At 28.8% G+C, this 15,138-nt stretch overlaps 1 protein-coding gene across 1 annotated transcript in view; it reads left to right on the forward strand.

Annotated features, from left to right (window-relative positions):
- LOC148308031 (guanylate cyclase 32E) overlaps positions 1-15,138 on the forward strand; it is a 144,936-nt gene that overhangs the window by 36,220 nt on the left and 93,578 nt on the right. Inside the window, exons 3-4 of the mRNA XM_088262405.1 lie at positions 5,315-5,450; positions 13,220-13,443. Coding sequence (XP_088118531.1) covers positions 5,315-5,450; positions 13,220-13,443 — 360 coding nt within the window. The remainder of the gene's footprint in view (positions 1-5,314; positions 5,451-13,219; positions 13,444-15,138) is intronic.

The raw sequence follows: 15,138 nt of genomic DNA on the forward strand, positions 1-15,138 counted from the left end.
TTTCTATAATTTAATATGAATGTGTCAAAAACGGAACTAAGAATTTCAGGCCATAACATTTTGTGAACTCAATTGATCATAAATCTCGAAATTTGCTGAATTGTGAAATATTTTCGTTATATGATACTTCGATAAAATTTTCAAGGAATCAAATTTCAAGAATGACGGACGTAACTTTTATACGTCAATTCTTCATTTTCAACATGTTTTTTTAGGAGTTACGTTTATACTATGTACTTACTATAGATAATATAGACTTATAAATTATTTAAATTATTTTATGACTTTTTACCGAAATGTGATTCCAAGCAATTATAATAGAACTTTAAATAATTTGGAACCAAGTACATATGTACTTCAATAAACTTAGAGAAAAAAATTAAAGATATTAAAATGCTTAAATAGAAATTACATACATGTTATTCCAAGATATTTTTTTTAATTACAATGAAAATAAGTTAAATTATCAACAAATATAAACAATAAATAATAAGTGTTAGTCCCTCTCCAAGTACAAGAGCTAACACTATCAATTGGAGAGAACTGCGTTATTGATTTTAATATTGTAAAAGCAGAAATGACTAGAAAATTAATTAAAGAAAAATATTAAAAAAATGTAACCATATAAAAAAGTTTTCAAATATATGTTTGCACACACACACATAATGAAAAACATTAGGAGATATAAGATTTTTAATAAACTAATAGTTTTATTTTTTCATATTGATGTATTTTTTATTTTATTAACATAATTTACTAACATAATTTTTTTATTTTATTAACATAAATTATTAACATAATTTTCATAAATAATTTCCACAGCGTGTTCTCTGCATTTTGTTTAGAGAGTTGAAGGGGTTGTACACGTTATATTATCTTGTGAACGAAATAACAGTGAATGATCTCCAAACAGCTGTGTTCCAACCCATCGTTATGTGCCACGTTTCATCCCTCCAGTATCACATATGGAGCCTTATCCCTCACAGTGCGGATGTTCAATTTCTCCAAGACAACAATTTGGCCCAAACCTTCTCATTATGTGAAATTCTTCTCTCCCAATAAATGTTCCAACAATGTATATAAAGGCTTCATTCCCTTTGAAATCAAAATTCGTACTGTATTTCTTCTTGTACATGTATTGATTAATGTTACTTCAAATGCTTGTTCTCGTTCGTGAAGTTCTAAGAAAATGGCTAGGATTTTTTTTAACATTTACATAAAAAATTGCTTGAGTCATAAAATACCATCGTGTATTTTTAAAATCATCAAACATTATGAATAAATAAAAAATTCAAAGTACAAGTTACAAACATTAACAACAAAAAATTGAGAATATTTGAAATTTATTAACAAGTCATGTATGTAATTAATTGATTTTGATTTATTGAAAACATTCGCTCGTATGGTACAAACTTTTGTTTTAAGAATAACTGCAAAGCCTATATTTTAAGAGGGATAGAATAGAAAGGAAAAAAAGATGTTTAAAAACACAAATATTCAGACCATTTTAAATTATATTATTCCATGTATGTCTATCGTGAATCAATTTTAATTTGAAAATCATAATAAAGAGATTGGCAAATTGTTTCAAAGTTGGAGAATATTTGTTTTAAATGTCATTTAAGTTCGGAGGATATTTGATTAATTTTTAGTTAAAACACTATCCCATAAATACAATTGTTAAAAATAAATATTATTTTTTTACGTTATTTGTCACTGTAACCATACATGGTTCGATAGCAAAATTTTATTTAAATTATTTTCATATTTACTAAAATACATGGCATGAATTTCAGGATCACTGTGGGATATTTTGATGAGACGTACATTACAATATCCCGCTTCTGTTACAGACATCTGGCTTAGACAATTTTCCATATAAAGTTACCCATTAGTTATTCGACATACATAACAAATAATGGCTTACGAAAAGCTACTTATATTCAAACAGCAGTTGATGGAAAACCACAACAATATTCCAAGCTTAAATAATGTATTTACTTTTCCGACATTGCCTCGTCATAAATATCCAACTAAGCCAGTTTTCATATCGTATTAGCAATATTCTTGTCACACAAAAATACAACACTATAATAATACATTTCGTTATGAAAGCACGGTTTTGATACAACATTTAAAAACTATCTGATTTCTTGCTAAATAAAGTCAAGCTTTCGGAATATATAGCTTTGCGGCATTTACTTTATACTCAAATAGATATTTCAAATGAGGAAAGACTGAAAAAATACGTTTTTTCTTTTAAAATAATCAATCGTTTGCGTGCATTTTTTTTATTAACTGTATACGAGTATATTGCACAATGTATTCCATCCTTGTCATACCACTCTTGTTAATTTAATATATTTTAAATTTTGTTGCTCCTTTGGGGTGGTATTTTTAAATTGCTTATTTCATTTACATTTACAAAGTGACTAAACTAGTTAATGTCTTCGAAACAAATTTTTGAACATCTTATTTACTAAATCAATTTCGATTATTTTTACAATTATTTGATAAAATCGCTTCCTGATTTCTTTTTATCCATTGTTGCTGTTGAAGCGTATTATGAAACCAAAAATAAGGTTTATCCTAACACATCCTTTCAATTGTACAAAGTATTTCACTAGCTAACAATGAAGTAAAGGAATCAAATAATATTACCTAAAAAATTCCCTTTCATATTAGTTTACTGCCCTATTTTCCTTCTGGGTAATTTCGGGAAAAGGCTTTAGGAGGGAAATATTTAATAGAATTCTCTACTCTTTTTGATTAAAACCAAAGATCTCATGTACTAATTTTACCACTCTTCTTTTTTTAATATTATTCTAAAAAAAGTTCTACAATATATAAATATATATATATATATATATATATATATATATATATATATATATATATATATATATATATATATATATATATATATATATATATATATATATATATATATATATATATATATATATATATATATATATATATATATATTGTAGATTTTTTTGTTTAGAATAATATTTAAAAATAAACATTTTAACCCTCTTGCTATTTTATTTAAAAAAAATATAACTGGTTGTAGATAGACCTAATGCCACTTTTAATATACCTCTGATTAATAAAAATATAAATCGTAGACAGCTTGATACACCCTAATATACTCGTACATATGTCTTTAAATAATAGTATATATTACACTCCTAGAACGAGTAACTTGAAGAGATTCGTTAAAAATATATACGGTGATCATTAGAACTGATATGTATGTATGTTATGTTACTTCACGTCCTTTGAGATACAACATTAATCTTCTTTGTTAGTCCCTTGTCCGTCAACTGGACAATATCCGACGCCAATTAGAGAATATCCTGACATTCGTCTAAAAGATGTCTGCTCGAGAAAATGTATATGTTTTTTATGTATTTTACTGATTTCCATTGCATTTGTTTCTAGCAAATTTTATTCTAAAACATTTATTTTTATTCAATAAATATATTTTTCTTTTTCTTTTTCTTCTTGGGCCCTCTGTCCTCCACTGCTGGATATAGGCTTTCTCTCCTTCTTTCCATTTCCTGCGACTATATCGTCGGACCCACTTTTTGAGGTCTTCCGACACCTCTTTTGTTCTCCTAAGGTCTATTTTGGGTCCATCTTGTGGGGTCCTCTCTGCAATATGTCCTGCCCATTGCCATTTGAGTTTTGCCACACTATCCATGATATCCTCTACTTTGGTTCTTTTCCTGGTATTTTGCTATATTTTCATTATTTAACAATTACTCTGTGTATAGTTTATTTTAATTTTAAGTTCATTGACCAACTTATTGTATTGATATTTCTGTATTTTCCGATCCACCAAAAAGATGATGTAGAAATGGACGCGTATAGTACTTTTTTTATGAGTTGGCAGATGTTATATAATAATACTTTGTTTAACACATAAACAACAAAAAATATAACGTTCATAAAAGTAGAAAAGTACATTCCAGTAATTTCACGATGAACGTAAAAGCACGAGAACGGGAGAAGGCTCGTGAAAGAGAAGAGCTAAAGGGTGTATTGTAGGATTGTTTATATGTTTGAATTACTGTAAAAAACTCTACAAAATTAAATAAATATTATTTTAAATTATAAATACTTATATGGTTAAAAAACAACCTTTATTTCGTACTATTTTCCTAGCCAGTTTCAATGCTTCTTCGATTCCTGTCTTCTTCGGAAAAATGTATAGATGTATAGAAAAATGTGTAGATCAAAATAGAAACATCAAGGAAATAAAGTACTTTTCAAAAATTAGTTGGATTCAATATTATGAAATAAAGTAGTTATTAAAGTTATTGCATTGTAAGATTGTTTATATGTTTAAATTATTTTTAAAACTCTACAAAATATAATAAAAACTGTATGCTAACTACTTTTATTTCGAAGTATTTTACTGATCAGTTTCAACACATACCTTGTCTTCTACGAAAAAATGGATAAATCAAAATAGATACATGAAGGAGATAAAGTTTTAATCAAAACTAAATTGGAAAACTATTACGAATTACAAGTTGTTCAAAATTGAGTTATTGTTTTATTTTATTAATCGCGTTACGATTTTTTAATCCCTTCACAAACAAAACATTTTGTTGAAATAAATATAATTACAAATATTGTTTTAGCAATTTTTATATATTTGTTGTGGATGCAGAGAGTATTTATACTTGTACATGGAGATGGTACTTAAAATAGAAAACATGAAAAATATGTTTTTGATTTATGGGGGGAGGGTGTTGTTTGGATAGTTTCCCGTTCTATTCAGTCCTATCTGAAATAATAATATCTTTTATAAAATCTGTGAAACAGATAGTGTCAGACAATATTATTAAAGAAGAAAACAAAACAAAAATACAAAAATATAGAAACGTCTTGTGTTATATCTTTATGTGGGTGTATATATATATCGTTGATGTACAGGCAAAAAACGTTTACCCGAAAATATGCATTTTTGACTTAATGATGCAAATTATAAAGTTTTTAACATATTATGAACTTGCAAAATACACTTAGTAGTTGAAAAAGTAATACTTATGTGGTTTTAAAAGCAAACTCAACTTTAAGTTTAATAGCGGGTATTTTATTTAGGCTTAAAGCTTTAAATAACAGGGATTATTCAAATAGGAATTTTAGAGTTGACCTAGGATATGTACATTTATACAGGATCAAATTTAACAAAATTTAATTCACTTGTCTTAAGTTACACGAACATTATTAAATGCATCGATAAATCGTGTATGAAAATTTTAAAAAATAAATCTAATCGATTTGGCTATTTTTTCAGTATTGGTGCATATTCTGGGCGGTGCTATGCGCACTAAATCCCGCCCTAGCAGAAGAGTTCCTGCTGGGGTACCTCACAGGCTCCCAGCGCCGCCCTGGAGACTTGGAATACACCAGACCAGGGCTTACTATATCAGGTATTATAACATTACCTTTATTCGATATATTATATTTTTTTGATTAAAGAAAACACTTCTTTTTTTACCACTTGAAATTTATTATAGACTACATGTTTCAGAAGTTAAACTTCCATCATTCAGGTCTGTATAATAACTTATACTAATTAGTTATTATACAGACCTGAATGATGGAAGTATAACTTTTGAAACATGTAGTCTATAATAAAACTCAAGTGGTAAAAAACGAAGTGTTTTCTTTAATCATTGTAACATGTCTTACCACAAAGTTAATGCCGAAACAATAAATAAAATATTTTTTGTATATTAAAAGCATAGTTAACTTTGTTGTATGGTAATATAATACTCTCCTTATCATTCATCGTTCACTTTGTGTTATACCACTTTAAAAGTGGTATTACATAAAGTGAACGATGAATGATAAGGAAATAGTTATCATTATACTTGTTTATTTTCCTTATAATTGGATACAACGTTTACCTTTATTTATTATAAGCGTTGGTGTTTCTTTTCTGTCTTCAGTGTTGAAATCCGGAAAGCTAAGTTTAATGTGCCTAATTATTGTGCTTTTTTCTTGTTTCATTACAGACGTGATTATGATAAATAAAAAACTTTTTTGTTATGAGATATTGCTTTTTAGCAATAAGCCCGCCAATGTACTTATTTATTTCCTTTACATGAAGTTTAAATAAATAAAAAACTAGTTAATTTAACAATTTAGCTTACTATTAAGTTAATATTTATTTTATTATAAAACTAATCCGTTTGTTTTTTAAGTTAAAAAATATGCGTTTTAATCGTTTTTAATTTTTCATATTGCTTTGTAACCTTACAATAATTCGTAATATTTTGAATAAAAACCTTCATCGTCTATTACTTAATTGGAGCCACTTATTCAATAGGTCACCTTTTGTCCCGTTTTCTATTCTTAATGTGTGACTTGTACGAATACAGATTATGGTTATTATTTTTAACTAGCTCTAGTAATTTACATTTAAAATTTTACTGTTTTTTCAAGTTGTAGGGAACATTGCGTGCTTAAAATGTCAGTTTTATTTCTGTTTTCACACAATTCGAAGACATATAGATTGCACGACTGTATAAATAGCTTCTTTTAGTTTTTCTTGACTATCTGCAACAAAACTCATTAAGTTTTATTGCATGCTCAGCGGTTGTCTAGACATACAACACCCCAACAAGAGACTACGAGTTATAATCTAAAAAAAAGTAAAAAATATCCGAGAAATATCTTACCTATCAATGTTATTTCTTGTAAGTAATTATTAAAGGAACAAAAAGTTAAACTTTTCTTTTGAAATAAGGTTCGTTTTTCTTTAATATTTAAAGATCCTAAATATTTAAAGATCCGTTTAAATAAAATAATATTTAAAGATCCATATTACTTTATGAAATAAGGTTCGTTAAATTTTAATATTAAAATATCCTGAACAAATCATTTTTTGATTTGGCGTTTAATGTGTAGAACTCTTTAATTTACGTATTAATTGAAAATCAAACATAGATTTTTTGAGTCTACTAAATTGTATTTTATTAATAAAAACACATAAAAATTAATATTGTGACAATTGTTTCGCCTTGTTATGGCATTATCAAACGAATGTCCGTTTGATAATTATCAAACTAACATTCGTTTGATAATGCCATAACTAGACGAAACTTAAAATTAATACATAAAATATCCTAAAGGTACTTCGGCTAAGGAAATATTTATATATTTTTAATTCATGACAGTCAAACAACCATGTGTTAAAACAATTCTTTCTCGTACATTAAAAAATTCCTCACCATAAAATATCTCCCAGCCAAATTACACAAAAATCACTAGTTTCATACAACATGAAAATATTTTATTTTTTATTTGTCAGTCACCCAGTGAAAGGATGTTTTTGCAAGGATCAAGTCTTATTTTTATTTATAAACTAACAAAAAAGTTAGAAATTATAAACTTTATAAAATAAATCAACTTTATTATTGACTATGAGTATTTTAGAATTTAGTACATAAACCCTGATGATGACAAGGTTCTTGTCGAAACAGGTTGGATAAAGTGTAGGTACCAATAAAAAAGTGGTTAAAACAAAGTTGTTTTATTTTATAAAGCTTATAAAATGTGCCACAAAGTATCTGCGAAAAACATTCAAAAAATCAAAATTATAGTTTAAATACGATTAGCTTTAACATTTAAGGGATTATGATCAGAAAGAAGGGAGGATACTTGGGTTGGGAGTTGAATCATGAAAACATTCATAGAAATTCAAAACCAAAAATATAGAAACACATGAACATTTATATTTTATAATCAAACATATACCCCGGTTGGTTGAAGGATATTTTTCATGAAAAAATATTGAAAACTGAAATTATTTATAAATAAAATAAAAACTATAAATGGTTGAATGATAGACGTAGATACGAAAGTGATTATGTCATCACACATATCGCTCACTCCTTTCAAGAACATCATAAATCAAAAATCGTCAATTTTCACTTGTGCATGTTTTCGGAATGCCTAGAAAATGTACTATATCCCAGCAAAGGAGGCATATTTTTAACTTAATATTTACCCACTACAGCGCAGAAAGTGTTGTTTTTGCATTCTGAAGAAAAAGTATTGTTTAATTATTTTTTAAATAAACTATATATTTTTCAAATAGAGAAAAAACCTTTAGGTTTTACCTAAAAAGATCTGTTGCACACTTAAAAATTTAATGAGTAGCTTGATATTTATTTTTAATACATTATATTATATTTTTAAACTTAAAAAACGTTCTCCTGAAAAATCAAGTTTTTTGATTTATGACGTTCTTGAAAGGAGTGAGCGATATCATCCGTGATTGCACGACTCATGATAACCTTATAACTAACAAATACTCGTTAAACATTAATGGTTTAATTTGCTCTTGACACGGTAAAACCCAGTAAGTACATATTATTGTAAATTTAATTGTAACTTTGATCTTGTATGTGATATGAAAAATAAATAAAAGGACGTGCGTGCTTATATATGTCAATAATACTTGTTTACTGTTTTTTTTTTCAAATACTAGTAATTCCTGCAAATAGTATACTGGAGGATCGAAAAAGTAACTTTTTTTAAAAATTGATATCTCAACATAGGTGAATTAGAATATATTTATAGGACTTATTACCCGTCATAGGCTGGCTAAGTGATCACTCTACACATGTGCAACATTCACTATTCTACCTTTGATTGACAACCACGCTACTCAACTTTTTGGAAATCCTAGATATATTATCAATCTCATGACACAGTACATATCGCTCACTCCTTTCAACAACGTCATATATCAAAAATCATCGATTTTCAGTTGTGCATGTTTTCTGAATGCCAAGAAAATGCACTACATTCCAGTAAAAGTGGCATATTTTTAACTTAATATTTACCCGCTACAGGGCAGAAAGTGTTGTTTTGCATTTTGAAGAATAAATATTGTGTACTTCATTATTTTTTTTAAATACACTAATATTTTTCAAATGGAGAAAAAACATTCAAGTTTTACCTAAAAAGATCTGTTGCACAGTAAAAAGTTCAATAAGTGGCTTGATATTTATTTTTAAAACATTTAATTATATTTTTAAACTTTAATAACGATCTCCTGAAAAATCTAGTTTTTGTAAATGACGTTGTTGAAAGGAGTGAGTGATATGAGTTCACAATATGTGTAAGTATATGTTTTTTTAATTTTTGAATTTTTGTTTAAAATACCTATTATAGATTTAAGATGTCCGCCTCCGTAGTGTAATGGCCAGCACGCTCGGCTACCGTTCTGGAGGTCCCGGGTTCGATTCCCAAGGGGGGTAAAATAAATATACGTGATTTTTTCACTGTAATATTTATTCAATATTATAACCCTGGACTGGTACCTGAAGCGGAGGGTTGATCACCTTTCCTTTGTGTGTTGACGATCAAAATAACACTGTGTTTATATAATCCAGTGCCCTATGCACCATCGGGGTGCGGATAAGGGTTTTATTTATTTTATATATTATAGATTTAAAAACCATGAACAAAACATCAATAGTTTGACAAACAGCACGTTTATAAACATGTATCACCTAAATAAAACATCTGGTATTTGTACCATATATTGTACGTTCCATTGTTAAGTACCTACGCCCTACATTTTACTCGTATTTGCATGAGAAGAGGCGTACCTATTTACATTGATCGCATTCACCCTTCCCTGAGCATCAACTTACAAATATTTCCAAACAAAAATACGCATGTAGATGTTTTCTATTTAATGTTAAAATGTATAGCATAAAAACATGTTTATTTTGGTTCATAGAAAGAGGGATATTTCTAAACACGCATATTTGATCCGAAAAAGGCATTTTTATTTTTGTACATATTCACATTTGGCGCTACTACGCTCCATTAAACGATATCATGAAGGGGCAGCTCGTATAGAATTACTATTGTAGTAAAATAGTCCACTTCTTTTCCAAAATGCAATGCAGTATGACAATGGAAGTACGAGTATATGAATTAATCAGTAAATCAGTATAAATCATTTGATGCTATTGTGAGTTTTATTTTAATATCCATATCTACATACTTACACTGCTACAGATATTTATTTTCAATTTAGAAAATAGCTCGCCTGATAATTTTTTTTTAATATTGCTTGATTTTATTATTCAAGTACCTGGTCAGCTTCTCTTTCAACTGAAAAAAGCCTTCTTATAATTACACCGTTAAGTACAATCTCCTATTATGACCAGTGATTTTTCAAAGATAACATAATTTTAAAAAAAAATTAAATTAAAAAAAAATTAAATCCTTATCCGCACCCCAATGGTGCATAGGGCACTGCATATAAACGCAGTGTTATCTCGATCGTTAACACATGAAGGAAAGGTGATCAGCCCTCCGCTTCAGGTACCAGTCCAGGGTGATATTGAATAAATATTAGGGTGAAAAAATCGCTTATATTTATTTGACCCCCCCTGGGAATCGAACCCGGGACCTACAGAATGGTAGCCGAGCGTGCTGACAATTACACTACGGAGGCGGACAACTGAAAAAAGCCTTCTTATAATTACGCCGTTAAGTACAATCTCTTATTATAACCAGTGATTTTTCAAAGATAATATAATTGAAAGATTATTTAATAATTTAATATTCAAGTCATGATTTTTCATTATTAGAGCTTTCGTGTAGAAGTAAATATTCCATATTTTACAGTTTTTCGATTAATTATCTATTATCCTTTCATACTTCGCTCACTCCTTTCAATAACGTCATAAATCAAAAATCGTCAATTTTCGGTTGTGCATGTTTTCGGAATGCCCAGAAAATGTACTATATCCCAGCAAAAACGGTATATTTTTAACTTAATATTTACTCGCTACAGGGCAGAATGTGTTGTTTGTGCATTTTGAAGAAAAGGTATTGTTTAAGAATTTTTTTTAAATATACTTTATATTTTTCAAATGGAGAAAAAACCTTCAGGTTTTACCTAAAAAGATCTGTTGCACAGTAATAAGTTCAATTAGTGGCTTGATATTTATTTTTAATACATTGTATTATATTTTTAAACTTTAAAAACGTTCTCCTGTAAACTCAAGTTTTTTGATTTATGACGTTCTTGAAAGCAGTGGGCGACTTGAGCGCGCTCATAATCCTTGAACGAGAAAAAAAATGCAATTCAATATATACATAATTCAATTCTATACGGAGGGTGTTATAGGTATTTAAATACGTTCAAAATCTTCAATAAAATTCCATCCCAGCGAAAACATTTAACGTGATTAAGCCGGTGTCCGGTTGTGGTCCCGTGGTTAGTGTCGCGGACTCTTAAGTCAGAGTTTCTCGGTTCGAACCCACTCTACCTCAATTTGATAGCTATTTCAAATAATGAGCCACTTAGCCTCACAGAACTAGTATGAAATTGAAATATTTGTGTAAATAATAAAAACACAATTATTTCTTTTAATTAAAAAAAAAAGATATTCGCAGCGGTTTTCTAAATTTTTTAGTTTTACAATATTTATCAAACTATCAAAATTTTACTTGGCCTTGAAAAAAATATTGCTTGATTTAACATTCATTTTTCAACTATATTATATCAATGAAAATTATATAAATAATTATGCACTTCTGACTTCTATGCAAAACAACACACAATAAAACTGTATTCCACTGCACTTTACGAGTAAATTGGTCAAATAAATTGTAGAATTATTGTAGATTTATTATGCTGCTTGTAGCGGCAGAGGCCCAGAGCTCTGCAAAACCCACTTTGAGAACCGCTGCCATATTTAATGTTTTTTTTGGTATTAATTTGGTAATTTTTTACATACAATACTTGGCTAGAAATCAGGTTCAAAAATTCTCCATCGTTGAATCCGTTCAATTGTAATACGTAGATTTCTGTACCGCGAATTTTGATTTTTGCAAATAAGATTCAGTAAATGGGATTAGTTTAATTTATTATTTTTAAATAAACCGAATGTTCAGCCTAAGAAATTAGGGGACAAGAACCCATAATAATATACCTACATTCATATAATTTCGCAATTCCTATGAGTTCAAGGAAAAGTTTCCCCACAAAATCGTCGATGCTCTTAAAATGCTAACTTTCAAATCTCTTATGAGAATGTTCAATCACTACACAGCCTTTATAGAGAGGAGTCGTGTTAAGAATTACCTACTTTATGCCATTCCTTAATCGATATCATATTTTATCGTTTCAAATTTTGGTACTTACTCATATTATATTGGGCCGCAATTCAGGTTTATGTGTTATGACTGTAATATGTACTATTCGAGTATTGCTTTTATACGACTCGAATTGTCCTATTCATGTAGTAGATTCTGTATATTGATAACAATATAATAATAATAAAAAAGTTTAATAACCTTCAGGTGGCCGCTTTCAAATAAGGTCAGTCGCTTTGGACATTTGAAATGATATTAGTTATAGACGACAATTTTCTTTTGTAATCATTTTAGGAAATTTTATTTATATTTAACGATAGTTACAATTCACCACCTTAGCGTAATTTGATATAAATAAAGACTATTTCTGTAGGCTAAAGTTGTCCGCCACCATAGTCTAATGGTCAGCAAGCTCGGGTACAGTATTGGAGGTCCCGAGTTCAATTCTCAGGGAGAGGATTAAATAAATAAAAGTGATATTTCACTCTAAGAATTATTTAAAATAATGAGGGTTTGAAGATGATGAAAAAGAAAGTTGCATGTTGATTTTCATTTTAAAACTAGGGTACCAAAAACAAAAAATAAAACTTTGTATTGGTACTCTTTGACTTCTGAATCTGAAAATTACTTTTATTTTGAAATTGAAGTAATGAAAAAATTCAGTTTCTGGTTTTTTGCTGTCGGAATTGAAAAATATCGATTGAAGAAAGCCTATATTACCCCTTTTGCAGAAGCTTTTCTACAGGTAGGATAACCCAAATGGAAAAGATATTTCTTGAATTTAGTCTGTAATTGACGAAAATCGAACTTGCTTTTCCTGACCACTTTCAAGTATTTGGTATACATAGCTTTATTTTTAAAATTTCCTGTTAGGAGTTTCATTGGCGCCCTTTTTTCATAATACAAAAAAGGACCATTTATTCCCGCTTAGGAGTTTGAAAGATACCTTTGTTTTTAATTTACAAAAATTCCCGGTTGTGAGTTTCATTGCACGCTTTTTTATCAAAATACATAAAAGGTTTTTTTATTCCCACTTAGGAGTTTCATTGGTGATTTTTTTCAGGTGCAATATCGCTAGCCATTAGTGAGGTGAACTCCGGACCTCTCAGCAAGTTGGGCCACTCGCTGAACTTCACAGTGGCGGAGACCTATGGGGAGGAGGTCACCTCCATACGCCAGACTGCAGCCCTATGGGCGCGCAACGTCACGGCCTACATCGGGCCGCAGGAGACCTGCGTCCACGAAGGAAGAATGGCGGCTGCTTTCAACCTTCCGATGATCAGTTACGTAAGTCGATTCAACATTTATTTATTTATTTAAACTTCATGTACAGAAAATAAATAAGTATATTGCTTATTGCTTAAAAGCAATATCTTCCAACCAACAAAAAACAGACTAGAGATATTGGTCAAAACGTTTGATACCATATATAGCTGTTCACAATCTACCTACCTAGAATTTTCACTCATGAATAACATGAAATTATAGTAACTTTAAACATAAAGAGTAAATCCATTCACGAGTAGGCATAGGCTATGAAACTTATAAAGTTGAAGCCTGAGTAGGGACATGATAAACGGTGTTGCATAAGCCGTAGCTAGATTTCAGAGTCACTTAGATGTTAGGTAATTTTTAAAAAAAGAGGGTAGATTGTGTTTGAACATTTAAAAAAACATAAATTACAAATTGATGATAATGAGGAAGGCAAAGGAAAAAGGGAGTTTAGGGAAGGAAGTAGAGGGAAAAACGAGGGGAGGAGGTTTGATGGACAGTTAGGAATCTATTGATAGATAATAATGTCTCAGACGTGTCATTTATGTGATCTTTTTTTGAAGTGATGTCTCTCCTGTCAATATTTTTTTACAAATAGCCATAACTAATCCTTTAAACTGCTAGACATTCATATTTCGTATGCCTTATTTTTGACATTGTAAACATAAATTCATGACTATCGGTTTCGAAATAAACATTCCATCATCAGGACATTAAAATAAAATTATTACAGTCTGAAATTCTTAAACCAAATGAAAGAGAGTAATGAATCACAATGGGAATATTTTGAAATACGGATTTCATGTTAAATTAAGTAAGTTATTTATTACATTAAAAAAAAATTATTGGCTTTTAAATTGTGTTCTTTATTTTTACATATTTTTAAAGTACTTATCAATACCATTTTTTCGAAATATTCAATACAAATATCTTTTCTAATTCATCAAATTTCTTTTTTAAATGAGTTTTAGACCCGTGGTTATTGCCACGGACTCTAATTCTGAATTTCTGGGTTATAACCACTCTACCAGAAATAGATTTATATTTTTTTAAATAAGCCTTTTAGTCTAAAAAATATTATCAAATTGAAATATTTATGTATATATTTACATAAACATTTCTTTTACAAAACAGTTATTTACCATTTTTTGGTACCTAACATACGATTGATCACAATATTTTTTTGGAAAAAATCGTTTTTTTTAAATCTTGTCGACAAGGATATTCCTATCGTTATCCGATCGGATTAACAATTTATATTTAATTATTTCAAAATTTAAATAAAATATTCGTTATAATGAAGGAATATTTTATTTGTTTACAGCTTATAAGATAATAAATTCAGTAAAAATAAAGACCTTCCAATTATTAAATTATTAACTACGAGAATCAATAATTTTTGGGGGGCTTGACAAAAATCTTCGCTGAACCGGGTCTTTTTTGTTAAAAAAAAACACCGAATGGAGATACTTAAATAATGAAAAATTATATTTTGTCAAATATATTATAATAATCAAGAGATTTTTATGCAAAATATATATTTTTTGTTTCACTCTGTAGACTTTTCCGTAGAAATAATTTATTTTTCTTAAATCCATTGCTTTTTATGAAATTGGAGGCTTTTCGCCTTGTCAAAGAAAGTAAGGGATTTCTGTAGCATCCTGAAAGGGGATTTGCTTATTTTCGTACAGAATATGAAGGATATAGAAA

Source organism: Brachycentrus maculatus, unplaced genomic scaffold (assembly GCF_059751285.1).
Source record: "Brachycentrus maculatus isolate JH-2025_06_01 unplaced genomic scaffold, ASM5975128v1 h1tg000179l, whole genome shotgun sequence".
Taxonomy (NCBI): domain Eukaryota; kingdom Metazoa; phylum Arthropoda; class Insecta; order Trichoptera; family Brachycentridae; genus Brachycentrus; species Brachycentrus maculatus.